The sequence below is a fragment of the Cynoglossus semilaevis genome, chromosome 12 (genome assembly GCF_000523025.1).
Source record: "Cynoglossus semilaevis isolate Cse_v1.0 chromosome 12, Cse_v1.0, whole genome shotgun sequence".
Taxonomy (NCBI): Eukaryota; Metazoa; Chordata; class Actinopteri; order Pleuronectiformes; family Cynoglossidae; genus Cynoglossus; species Cynoglossus semilaevis.
Window position 1 is genome coordinate 1,134,768 of NC_024318.1, and position 14,028 is coordinate 1,148,795.

General features: G+C 43.4%; 2 protein-coding genes across 2 annotated transcripts in view; both read right to left on the reverse strand.

Annotated features, from left to right (window-relative positions):
- Positions 1-11,154, reverse strand: part of sertad2b (SERTA domain containing 2b) — a 28,036-nt gene extending 16,882 nt beyond the window's left edge. Inside the window, exon 1 of the mRNA XM_008321354.3 lies at positions 9,793-11,154. The gene's annotated coding sequence lies outside the window, so the exon portion shown is untranslated. The remainder of the gene's footprint in view (positions 1-9,792) is intronic.
- Positions 11,155-11,683: 529 nt separating this feature from the next.
- The window catches only part of pcgf6 (polycomb group ring finger 6), an 8,969-nt gene continuing 6,624 nt past the window's right edge, over positions 11,684-14,028 (reverse strand). Inside the window, exons 7-10 of the mRNA XM_008321356.3 lie at positions 13,756-13,783; positions 13,488-13,586; positions 13,210-13,296; positions 11,684-13,119 (exon numbers count right to left, since the gene is read on the reverse strand). Coding sequence (XP_008319578.1) covers positions 13,069-13,119; positions 13,210-13,296; positions 13,488-13,586; positions 13,756-13,783 — 265 coding nt within the window. The 3' untranslated portion in view covers positions 11,684-13,068. The remainder of the gene's footprint in view (positions 13,120-13,209; positions 13,297-13,487; positions 13,587-13,755; positions 13,784-14,028) is intronic.

Consider the following 14,028-nt stretch of genomic DNA (forward strand, 5'->3'; position numbering starts at 1 on the left):
CCTTTCTTTTTGTCTCTACCCCCCCCCCCCCCCGCCCCCCCCCACTCTCTTTTGTCTCTTTATGTGCATCCATCACTGCCCGTCTGTCCCTCGCCCTCACCGCTCCTGTCTCAGCTGCAACGCCGGCCCTTGATGAAGTGTCATGATCCCGTTTACAACGTGAACGTGATTCTGCACAAAACTGGACACGGACCAAAAAAAAAGAAAAAAAAAAGTCTGTTCTTTTTACAAAGATCCAGTGGAGATGGAAGTTATTGATAAAAACAAAACGTGACCCTGAGGTGGACTGGACTGGAACCGTAGGTGTGAACGTGACTGTGATTGGTTGTTTGTCTCCCTGTGATGGTGAACTGTCCAGGCTGTGGCCCCGCCCTCGTCTGTGGACAGCAGGGATTGGCTCCCGCCTGGTTTGTTGACCAGATGGTGGCGTGACATCATACCAACGCAATACAAACGTAGCTCATCCATGGAGTTTAAAACGCAAGAAAAAAAAAAGAAAACACCATCAGGTAAAGGTCTGTGTTAGATTTACCTCCACGAACACACGCTGGGAAACCAGACGGTGTTTTAAGCTCAAGGAGCTTCGGTGAAATGAAAACTTTGTTTTCCCCGCAGTGTGTGTAAATAACAAGTGAATTATGAAATCATATTTTCATTCACTTTCACCAACTAATAATCACAGTCAACGTGTCAGTTTTGACAGCCTGAGTTAAAACGTCCTTATGTGGAACCTGTGTTTGACTCATTGTTTTTTCCGCCATGCAAATAAAACTGCATTACTTAAGTTTGCATGTTTCAGACTGACTCTAGTTTTCTCTCAGGACGGGACTGAACCCAACACCAGATACACAGTCTTTAAATTTAAACTGAGACACACATCAGTGGGATTTGTTTGTTATTATGTCTCTCTCTTTGTCTCTAGTCTTTTGAGTTTCTTTTTAATTTAAATGCTCCATAATATCATTACAGCATGGGCCAGATTTGGCCCGCGGGCCTGAGTTTGACACCTGTGTATTAAGGTCAATGATCTCAGGATAAAATAATGGTCATTATCTGAGAAACACACATTAAATGAAGGTGTGAACCTGAGGTCAGGGAACTGTTCCCACTCTGATCCAGGACCGTAGTCATCGTTGGTTTTTTTTTTTGCTAATACAAACACAAACGCACGCCTTCGTTCAGCTGCTTCCGTCACTTTCACTCAGACAAATCCAGCGGTGCACAAAAAACCACATACTCTGTACAGTTGTGCGACAACGTGTCCAACCTGTCATTAATGGGACACACCTGAAGCTGCTGCTGCTGCTGCTGCTGCTGCTGCAGAGGTTCATTAGTCTTAGCAGTTAATAAACAATTAGACGAACGTACAGGAGTTACGAAAGAACCGCTGTGTCCACGAGGGCGTCGGAGACCTCTGCTTGAACCACGGTGATGAATGTGTCACGGGGTTTGAAGAAGTCGTCAGCTGCTGCGGCAAAAACAGCTCAGGGCGGCTTGACCTGAACGTTTTCTACAGCGCCCCCCTTAGGTAGATAGGAATATTGCTATAAACTCCAGATGAACTTCAATTTCAAGCTCTCCTTTTCCTTGTTCCTTGTCGATGTGCCCCGACGCCCTGGGGCGCTATTATCAACTGCCCCAATAACACAGCCACAGCTACTGCTCAAAAAACTGTACGTAATCAGTTCCATCAGTTATAATGTATAATAATTATTATTTTAAACTGTAATTACCACTAAAAACTAGCACCAAAAAAAAACAAAAGTCATTTACCTGCAGCGTCGCCCCCAGAATTAATAAAGCACTCCCCAGGGGGGCCTCACCCCCCAACTTTGGAAACCAATGCTACAAGGTAAGAGTGCGAAACACGCTGCGAAACTGTGTTTCCTCTTAACTAAATTATGACTAACTGCTGTTCAATCAGTGATTATACAGGGAATTATAACTTTAACAGTAATTCACTCTTTGATTAAACGCATCAACAAATCACACACGACTTCCTTGGTCACAGGAAGTCACCCGTGAAGGCCGCTCCTCACGCGACTTAAAAAAACTCTGGGGTTGTTCCAGAGGAAACTTTTAAATTTTCACGACGTCGACCTGGACTAAGACCAAGGGAAGAACAACGCAGACGGTGTAGCTGTAGAGAAAGGAAGAGAGAGGGACAGGAGGGGGAGGACGGGAGGACCTCCAGTGTCAGGTGACTTACAGGAAAAGAAGTTGTTGTTCTCTGTCTTTCTCTATGTCTCACCGCAGCAACAAGTTTCTGTCTCCCGCTTTTTTTTTTTTTTTTTTTTTACGGGTAAAAAAGGTTTGAAAAAGTTCTGTTATCTGTCGCGGCTGCGCTGCCACTGTGTCCTGTGTCACGTTCCAAAACAGAAAAAGAGCAGAAATCAGCACAAACACTGGAGACGTGTGTGAAACACTGGAGTAAGACATGCCGCACACACCTCTCGCTCTCTCTCTCTCTCTGTCTCTCTCTCTTCCATCCAACCATCCATCTACTGACCCATTTATCGATGGCTCTAAAGCCTTGTGTCCCAAAGACTGGGTCGCGACCCTCAGGTGGGTCACAAGAGGTTTTTTTTGTTTTTTTCTTGGGGTTTTGGGTCGGAGTTTGTGAATAATGAATAATGATAATAATAATAATGGATGAATAGTCTGTTGACTTGAGTCGTGAAGGTTTGTGACTTTTCAAATACGGGTCCGTCCAGAAAAAAAGCTTTTGGGAAACGCTGGTCTACAGACCTGGTTCAAAGCTCCAGGTGTTGAAACACATGCTCGTACTTCAAGGCTTTAGTATCTGTCCCTAAAAAAAAAAAATAAAAAGGTCAGGCAAGCACGAGGAATAGTAGTGAAGGAGGAGTGGGGGGGCACTTCAGGGTTGGCCTTTTAACCCCCACATCAGTTATCAATGTTGTCTAAAACACTGCAGGAGATCCTACTGTAGTTCTGACTGCACTGGAACCGATCTCAGTGGAACTAAGTCTGCAGAACAAAACAACGTCTGTGCTTTTGTTGCCGTAGTAGAATTTTCTGCAGCAGTTTTTTTTTTTCGAAGTGCACTTCGAGATGAACTGAAGAGCGGAGAAAAGTGTAGAGACAGAGAGAGAGAGAGAGAGAGAGAGAGAGAGAGAGAGATACTGTAGCTGAAAACAGGAAGGTCATTAATCTTGGAGGGAAACTGGGCTGGCTCACAAGTCGCAGCACGAGGAAGCAGCTTCAGAGCGCAGCAGCCAGACATTTTCTTTTTCTCTGCTCTCTTATGTCCCTGCCGCTTATGAAAAAAAAAAAAAAAATGGTTTCAAAAATAATTCTCTCCCAGCAGCCAGTTTGTTGCCATGAGTGACAGGCAAATTGTTCTTGCGAGAGACCACTAATCACATTCGTTCTTGATCAGTTTTTTTTTTCAGCCGCTGCAGCAGATGACCACAAGTTTCAAAACCGTCCAAGATGAAGGACAAAATGAGCGGGAAAGAAAAGCTATGGTGAAAATGATGAACGCTCAAACAGGCGTTTTATTTATTTTTATTTGCGCAACAGTGGGCAGTAAAGCTGTCACTTCCTACAAAAGTCAAGAGAGGATGAATTTTCGTGACACGCTCGTTGGAAATGTTCACATTTCCTTGTCCTGTAAAGAGTTGGGCCTCCAGTTTCTTTTCTTTTTGCTAATGACAAACAGGGACTTGTCCTCCAGGTCGTCAACAAAGAGTCATTTTCTTTTCTTTTTGCTAATGACAAACAGGGACTTTTTTTTGGGTTTTGACCCCATTTTGACCTCTTCTGACCTCGGAGACAGTGGCGTCGTTTAGAAACTGCTACGACACGACGCCTGAAGTGTATGAAACATTGAAGAGGTCAGAGAGGTCAAGGTGCCGAGGTGTTCATGTGGAGTCACAGGATTAAACCTAACGTCAAGGTGCTTTGGATAAGGGCTGAGAGTCTCCTGTAGGTGGCGCCCCAGAGACTTTTCTGATTTACTGCTGTTACTGCTGCTGCTACTGTTACTGCTGCTGCTGTTACTGCTGTTGCTGCTGCTGCTGTTACTGCTGTTGCTGCTGCTGCTGCTACTGCTGCTGTTGCTGCTGCTGCTGCTGCTACTGCTGCTGCTGCTGTTACTGCTGCTGTTACTACTGCTGCTGTTACTGCTGCTGCTGTTACTGCTGCTGCTACTGCTGTTACTGCTGCTGCTACTGTTACTGCTGCTGCTGTTACTGCTGTTGCTGCTGCTGCTGCTACTGCTGCTGTTGCTGCTGCTGCTGCTACTGCTGCTGTTGCTGCTGCTGCTGTTCCTGCTGCTGCTGCTGCTGTTACTGCTGTTACTGCTACTGCTGCTGTTACTGCTGCTGCTGTTACTGCTGTTGCTGCTGCTGCTGTTACTGCTGCTGTTACTGCTGCTGCTGCCGTCCTCCTACACCGGTCCAGACTGGCTGAGTCAGCGCTGCTGCTCTATCACGATTCAGGCTGACACTGACTCCCTCCTTCTCCCTCTCCTCCACCCTTCCCTCCTTCCTTTCGTCTTCTCTGCTTCCTGAACTTCCGTGCTCCTCCACCTCCACCGTCTCTGCTTCTTCTCTTCAGTCTGATGGTTTTTTTATTTCCTCTCCATCTTTCTCTTTGCATTGAAACATAAACCAAACCCCCACCTCCATCCTGGTCCTCCTCTTCCTCCTCCTCCTCCTCTTCCTCCTCTCCCTTCATTCTTTTTCTACCCCTCACTCTCTGCCTCCCTCCCTCCCTCCCTTCATGCTGCGGCCAGGTTGGGAAGCAGAAGGGAAGTGAATGGCTTCAGCCCTCCCAGCTGGTCCCATCACCCAGCAACCCACAGCAAAACAAAGGAACACACACACACACACACACACGGCCAGGTTCAACTCCAGAGATCAGAGGATGCGTGTTCTCAGACACGCACATATGCAGATGAATGCCACCACACACACACACACACACACACACTCTTGAATCCCCACCTTTGACCCCGCCCTGACTCACATTCATAAACACAGCCGGCCGTCCCCTGCAGACTCCCACCCATCACCCATCATCTTCCCCCTCTCCTCCAGACACCCAGGCCTTTGTCCAAAATGTTCCCCCAAAATAACATATTTATCAGAACGCCGTGAGGTCGTGTTGTTTAAAACCCACCAACACTGCACCAACAGTTTGAAAGTTTTGGGGTTTTTTTTTTCAAACTCTGCAGCTGTAAATCTGGACGTCCAACCACAGAACCGTCTCCGTCTCCGTCTCCGTCTCCGTGTCCGTCACCTTCTTATCAGCTGGTAAGAGAATTCTTTATCAGCTCTTACTTTTAGTTTCATTTTAATCTCATGACAAGAAGTCGTTGTTTTCGCTGCTCGTCTGTTTTTTTTTTACTTCAGCAGTAAAGGGATATAAACCGCAGTTACAACCTACGCCGTTGGTCCACATGTGGATAAAGGTCAGCAGGACGACACGTGAGGTCCACGCGGGTCAGACCGTCACGTACGTCAGGTTTTTACTGATATGTTTGGGGGAATTTAAATTTTAAAAAAAGTCAAGAGCAGGAAGCGGCAACAAGAACCATCTTCGTGACTTCACGTTACGCTGCGTCGTAACATAAAGCTCCTGTTGTGCAACAAAATAAATCTCATCTTTATGAAATCAGAGGGTGAGCGAGCGCAGAGCGAGGAGGGAAAAAAACAAACTGGGCTACTAAATATTTGGTTTAACTTTCTCTGTCAGCGCCCTGACGCAGAGCCAAACCAAACCTGTAAGAAAAATGCTTTGCTTTCACGCTTTCTCAGCCCAAACCATTCGAAACACACACAAACACAGCGAAACAGCGGAGCGGGTTTCTCTGGAGACGGAGGAAAACCGTGGAAAACCTGAGGATGTGAGCGGATCCTCCAGGCGCAGAGGAGAAACACAGCAACGGCAGCAAACTGAACGGAAAAACAAGAGAACGCACCATCTGGACCCGAACCAGTCCAGAGTGGCTCGGTTTGATCCACGCCAAAGACCCGATCGAGCTTCAGCGCCCCCCTGAGGCTCCAGCAGAGTAATCCAGTCCAGTCCACCTGAGCGGTGGAAACTGCGGAGCGGCCAAGTGGGCTTCGATCAAAACCAGGACCAGTGGGAACTCATGGAACTCAGCAGCTCCTCAGTGACGCTGGTCTGTACACGTGTCTGAACCAGAACCAGACAGAACATGAGGAGAACTGAACCACTGCACCACTGAACCACTGCACCACTGAACCTCCACCCTCGATGGTCAACCCACTGTCCCTCCTGACCGTCATCACAATCCAACTGCTTCAGATGTGTGCTTTACAGCAGTGGTTCACAAATGGGGGTTCGTGTACCCCTTGAGGACACTCCAGGGACTGAGTCAGATTTTTAGTTGTTTTTTTCAATTCAATTGTTATATATTACTTAAAATTTACTTTAAAGATTTTGTGGAAATTTTACATGTATACTAATTTTTTTTCAATTTATTTCGTTGTTCACAAATATTATATTCTAACGAGTCATTTTCTCCGATTATTTCTACGTTTTCAAAGCGATGTTTTAATTACTCAGACCCTGGTGACAGACTGCTTCGTGGCTGACCAGTTATGTACATCACAGTGGGTACTTCCCCACTTACACTCTTTACCCAAATTATAGCGTAGCACACGTCATTATTTGGTCAGAGACTCAAAACAGTCATCGCAGTACAGCAGTATAAAAATGGCCGCCGAGCTGACGCAGTATATGATCATTAGACCGTCGTCGTACACAGGCTCTGAGCGCTAACTTCACAACATGAACTCTAGCCGGTTAGATTTCCTCCTCGCTCTTTTTTTTATTAGCATTGTACACTCGACAGTCAGGGAATTGCACCAGCATCAGCGTCCAGGATAAATACCAAAACCAAGGTCTTGTTTTACCAACAGGAAACCTAGTTTTCCATGCAGTTTTATGCAAATACTGCAGAAGGCTTTGTAAAAATGGAAATGTAACGCAGTAACATCAGTTCCTGAAGTACTGCAAAAAAATCAAATCAACAGATACGTCTGTCTCTCTAAATGTGGTCATTATCACTCATCATTATCACTGTCACACACACACGCAGAGTAGGAGTGTGTGTGTGTGTGGGAGGGGGTATTCCAACATGTAGAGTACGTCTTGTTGGAATGTAGACGACTACACACAGGTTGGTCAGACAATGAGTCACTGAGCCGAGGGAGGAAATATGATAATACGTCAGCTACTCTCGGTGTGTGTGTGTGTGTTTGGCCTAGTTAACGTGACCCTTCAGTGTGTTGGTTTGACAGAAAGTTACAGGTTAATCTGTGATAATTGAATTGTAGTCTTTCCTACCTCGAACATGATCACGTCATCTGCGTACAACATGTATTTAATGTTGATTAATGTTCATTAATCCTGACTCGTCTTGACCTGCTTTGACCTGGTTACCATAAAGTGACTCGGGATGCTGCCAAACCTCAATCAATGGGATTAGACGAGCAATCGCACTTCCTATTTAGCAGCTAATCCAGATTAAGGTGCTGAAGTTTTGACTGCGTTACCGTCCGATCGTCGCCAAAACTAGAACAAGGTCAAGTCGCTCCAGTGCATGTACGAACTGTTGTTTGGAGTCTGAGAGACAGAGTGAACGGCTGGTTAACCGTCCTGTACAGTCTACTCTGTCTGTAAACTGGAACGTTAGCATCTGTAGCTCCTGGCTACACAGAAGCAACCGTTTGGTTTTTGTAGCAACAGTTGGTCGTTGTGTTTCGTCCTCCGTCTAAAACAGTCCAAAACCACTGAACTGGTCGTTGGTGGCTCTGATTTTTCTGACCTTCTCCTTTTATTAATACATTTGGCATTCAGAGGAGAATGTGACGGGGGGAGGGTTCGGGGGGGGGGGGACAGGCTCGTGAACTAAAAATAGACGAAGGAGAGAGTAGTTCTGATGACAGCATCACCACACAACAATCAGACAGAAGAGCTGACGTTACAGCGCAGCACTGTAACAGAGGTAACGGTGAACAGGTACAGTATCTCCTCCTCCAGCCCTGACTTTGGTTAAACAAATAACAACCACTTCTGTAACTTTTTTTTTCTGTTCTATACGAGAAGGAAGATCTAGTTTGGCTTCACTTTGGGGGACAGTGTTCTTTGGGTTCCGTGTCTCTCCTTCCATTCAGCCACATCTGTTCTTTGTCTCATTGCTCTGCTCCTGGTGTTGACTTCACAGACTGTGGGAAACTGTAGTGACTGTTTCATTTGACACTTGACTTCCAAACTGGACTCAGTTGACACACAAGTGTCTCTACAGGTGTTTAGGGCCTTGATCCACACATGGGATCCAGACGGTTCGCTAGAGTTTCAAATCAGCTTGTGTAGTGTCAAATTTTTGTTTTTTGTTTTTGTTTTTGTTTGTGTTTTCCTCACCTAATTTTTACTCTAAGTTAAAAATGAAATGATTATTGTGATTTTTTTTCAAATTAGCTTCACATTTAGCTTCAAGAAGAATTAACTGCAGCAAGTGTTCAAAGGAGGGGGGGGGGCATCAATCCACATTCACAACAGGGAGCAAAGTAAAGTGTGTGTGTGTGTGTGTGTCTGAGCAGTGTTCTCCATGGCTCCACCCCTTCAGGCATTGACCTCCTTTTCATTATTCACACATGCAGCAACTTTACTTCTGTCCTTCTTTTTCCTCTTCATTTCTGAGACGTGTGTGTGTGTGTTGTGTCATCTTTTTGGAACCATTGCTGTTGTAAACATTGACTTTTGTCAGATACCTGACTGACGTCCTGACATGAACCGAGGTCCGGGGTAAAATCAGACTAAAGATGTGAACTCCAGTTTTTCAGGTTGAGTAAAACGTCAGGCATCAATGTTTCTGTCAAGGCTTTGGTTTAATTGCCTAAAAGAATGAACTTCTGCAGAGAGTTAACATCTGTTCAAATCTAAATGTGTCTGTCTGTGGGTGTGTGTTCTGTTCACCCCATGTCACACTACAGATCATACAAATTTTTTTGAGAGATTTGAGAGATTGAGGACTTTGACGTCCAGTCAACACATATTTATGTTCAAGACTCCAGATGGAAACGACAGCTTTGTGACATGGTGTCTTATCAGGCTACAGGCAGTCATCAGTTGATATGGTCAACAATCTTAAAGTATGACGTTCAACCGGGGCTCATTTGGATTCACACTTTAATGCTAAGTGAATGTTACAGCAGAAATCCGCTTTTTTTAAACGATTTTGTTTTTCAATATTCAACTTCACTTATGATTGGAAATTTGCATTTCTATAAATCCATCGATTCATCCACGAAATCCCTATGGAACCAGTCACTAATTCATTACACCGCCTACAATTGACATTCTGGCAGCACTCTAAATCTTTAAAGAACTTTGCAATGCATTATTTTAATAAAACGTGTCAATATTCTTGCTTTTTGTCTGTGCCGATTTAAAGAGCACTATTTAAAAACTCGTGCAAACTACGCTAAATTAGTGTTGGATGTGTAAAAAAGTTCATATTTTTACAATGAAACCAAAATATGTTACATTTCAAATGGGGTTTGGCGTCGCTGTCATACACGTAAAGACAACGGCGCGGAACGGGGATTCCACGCTTCCTCGCTGACGTAAAATACGATTTAAAGTCCATTCATTGGACTAGTAAGCGTTCACTGTGCATGAGCCAATGTATGAGCGAGTTTTGACAAGAGTGTTCGCTGCACGGTGTTCCATCACGACGAACCAGACATAAACAAAACAGACCGGAGTTGGAAGATGATGTTTAAAGTCACTCACCCTCGGAGACAGATCCGTCCAGCACGGAGCAGAAGTGAAGAACAGCTGCAACTGTTCAGCGGTTGTTGTTGTTGTCGTTGTTGTCGTCGTGTTGCTGTTGTAGACGTTGTAATTGTTCACTGTACTCCTCTGATGTCTAAAATTTCCTTTGTACCTCACAACCCCACTGATGAACACCGACAGACGCCTCTCGGCTTCTCCAATATCACACAGACCAATGCGAAGTCATATCAGACCAGTCACTCTGGTGCTGCGTTCACGTGTCAGGAAGCAGCGATCAACGTTTTAGAAAGAGACAATTCCGTTTGTTTGGTTTTTTCATATAGCTTTGACACATTCGTGAAAGAAAGACAGTTTAATTATTAGCACAAAAACTACCTCTTAATATTTTCCAATTTATCCAATTGAAGAGATAACATGCTAACCGCTAGACGTTGGTTTCTGTAGTGTTGTATCAAGTAGCAATGTTACTTGCTAAATGCACCGTTTACACCGTTCGGAAAGCCGAATTTACATGTTTTAATTTAACTCCCTCTTCAAACCGAGTCCAATTGAGTTTTATAATGTAGACTGAATATTTGGGGACTTTACAATTTTCTATAAACGCCAGACAGACACATATTATATGATACTTTTTGGGTTCCGTATTGTTAACATTTTCATTGGACTAATAACGTCTTGGTGTGTATATTTAAATGTATTTGTTTTATATTTATTTGAACGATAACAACATTATGTTATTAGCAGTAGCGGTGGTGGTCTTCATTGTATTAGAAACGATATGGAACTGTAGCAGTTGGTATTAAAAAAAAACTTTGTTTCGCCTACTGACAACAGGCGACGTTAATGTGTGTATGTAAATCCCCATGTAACGTGAAGGCGGCAGCGGGTGTGAGTGTGACAGACGTGACGTTCGCTGACTCAGAACTGAGTCACAACGTCGTGTCCCGCCCACGCAGCGGTGGCGACCAATGGAGTGAGAGCGGAAGCCGGAAAGCATGAAGAGTAGTCACGCAACCCGAACCCATCTTATGTGTGCGCGCGTGTGAGAATGTCCGTGTGTGTGTGTGTGTGTTTCTGAGGAGAACAGACCAACTGACCGTTGACGGCAAACGTTATAATGTTATTTTTCATATGGAAGAAAAAGGAATTCGCTTTAATAAATACCTAATGCTATTATATATATCATGAATTCTTGATTTTATATTGATATTAATTATAAGTGTTTCCTACGGAAACGTCCGTAAAGTATCTCCTCATTTTAATGTAAACGAATATAATTATGTAAATATAGGAAATACTTAATAAAAATGTAATCTTGTCACGCCACGCTCCCCTGCACCTGGTTCTTTTAACATCCTCGGTGTACCGGGAGTTACAAGGCAGGGTATCCTTGTGTATATGTCGACCCCTGCTGGTATTAACTTGAAACTGCACGTCAAATTTCGAAACAGCCACTACTTTTCATACAACTGTCCTTAAGGCAAATCAGTGGATGATTGTGTTGGTAACACTGGAGCCTCAGTTCAAGGTTGTAACTGAGAATCTTTCAGTGAGAACCAGACATGTTTATATTTTTCTTCTTGCGTCTCTGTCGCGTTTCCAAGGCAACATTTCAAATAATCCTAGATTCTAATTAGAAGTCAATTAAACTGTTCCTTGACTTCAGTGTGGTCATTTAAATGCTTATCTCTGTAAAACTGCTCTGGATCAGAACGGAAGTCAATCAAATGTTTTATTTAGATTTAGCTTTTTAATGTACTCCTTTTTTCGTTTTTGTTTATATATATTACTGAATATATTTAAACGGATTTGGGAATTTAGATTTTTCACAATAAAACATGAATCTCGGGGGGGGGGGGGCTTTGGAACATACAGCAAACAAAGAAGATGCTGAAAAGTTATTTATTTAGAAATTAAATACAGAGTACAAAGCTCCACAAGTATATCACCAGTACACGCACACGCAGTTCTCTGATTTTATGACCGTGATTTTCCAGACTACAAGTCTCTCTGGATTATTAATCGCACCTGCCAGCTAGAGCGCCCTCTAGCGGCCGTCAGTGTGAAAATAACAAACGTTAAATAATATATTTTAATATACAGTATAAGTCAAACCTGAGTATAAGTCACAAACCCAGCCAGAGGATGAAAAAAAATGCGACTTATAGTCTGGAAAATACGGTATCGAGTTTCAATCACTCGTCAGTTCACATTAGAAAACAGTTCATATAAAATCTGATAGTTCATAAAATAAAAGTTTAATTAAACAAACAAAACCTTTGGTCCGTCTGTCTCTACAGACATTTAAAAAAAAAAAAAAAAAGTTCGTCAGAAAGTCAACCCTTCAAGATTAAATACGAGAAAAACCTGAGTGAATCGATCGAGTGTCCGACAGAACAGATCGACTCAAAGCAGCCGCCAGTATAAAAAGACAATTGAGTCCAGGAGACGATCTGGACCGTGAGTCCAGTTCAAGATCATAAAGACGAACCAGGTGGGTGTGAAACCCTCTGACGTCTATGGTTTTTAATTAAGTGAAGTTAAGTTTCAGTTTTCTCTGAAATGTTGTCTTTGTTTTGAGTTTTGTTTTTACTATTCTGTTTTTCTCATGGGATTCTTTTTCCAAAAAACAAATTGTCGTTAGAGGGATCTGCTTAATTTAATTTGTACAACAAGTCATTTTACACAATAGTGCACTTGACACAGCCCTTCACTTAGTCTGAAGTATTTAAGGAGTTAGCAGAAGAGCTAGCATATAATGGAAGATCAAGTCGGCTCCCTGCAAACGTTAAAGGGTTTTTTTTTTCCAATATCACATTTCATTTATTACAGTTACACTATTCACTTATCTGAGGCAGAAAGTTGGAGTTGAACCTTTAAAATTCATAAATTAAAAAGTTAAAAAGTAGCTTACTGGCTAATTAATGCTAATCTATGCTAAGATTAAGGAGGAAAACACAGTTCAAATCCCACTTTCAGCCCAGCTCCAAACCCACTGGGTTAAGAACGCTAATGCTAAGCTAATGCCAGCTAACCAGTGTAAGAGCACAGCAGTTAGACTTCTCAGCTGTTCAGTGTAAAGACACGACACGTACCTGTGACATGTGAGAACTGTAGTAAATAAATTAAATATTCTTGGTGTTTAGGAAGACGGTGCTACAGGAAGACGGTTCTGCCTCAGCCGTCAAATAGAACGGTTCCTTTTTACAGTGTTCTGTGCAGAGAACTGAGTCTGGACTCAGGTCAGAAGGACAAGTTTATGTCCCTGAAGAGTTAATCCTCAGCCGGGAGGACCAAACCGAAGTGCAGCACCAACAGGCCGTCCTGGAGAAGAACAGAAGAAGAAGAAGAGAGCGATGACATCACCGACCAGGCCAGGCCAGAGTCGACCTGAGGAACAGTTCTGCTACTCACCTGTAACGCCTCCTGACCCACAAAGTTTTGCACTTCTTTGAGGGACTGATACCGATCCAGGAGGTGGTCCCCACAGACAACATCAACCTGGAAAACAAGACCAGAGGAAAACAAGACCAGTGTCAGGAAACCTGACAAAAAGACATGTTTTTTTTTTGTCCCGCTCCTTCTGTGATTTAAATCTGTCTGTCTACGTTATGACTGTAAACATTTGTCACATCAGATTATGACCTTCACCAGAGCGACTCGACTAAACTCTGGACGTCTGCCACACTCACCTGACAGGTGGGACCGAGCTGCATCTTCTTCCTGATGAATAACTCCACATGTCTGACGGTGGCTTCACCAGAAACACGCACATACGGACGGTCTAATGGCTGCAAAATACAGAGACTTTTTTTTTTAAAAACCAATAATTTCACTTAATATTTTTTGAAAACTTAATGCAAAAAAATGAATCTGTAATTATGTTTACTGGTATCATTTCAAAAAGATACGACAGGACAGTACGCTGTGATCCAAAGTAAAACAAAGTCGGGATTTTACCTTATAATCACTGATTCCATCCTCGGCCCTGGGAAAAAAAAAAAAGTTTATAGAAGGGACTTTTATTTTGTAAAACACGATCAATTACTGTAGCAATATACACTCACCGGCCACTTTATTAGGTACACCATGCTAGTAAGGGGTTGGACCCCTTTTGCCTTCAGAACTGCCTCAATTCTTCGTGGCATAGATTCAACAAGGTGCTGGAATCATTCCTCAGAGAGTTTGGTCCATATTGACATGATGGCATCACACAGTTGCCGCAGATTTGTC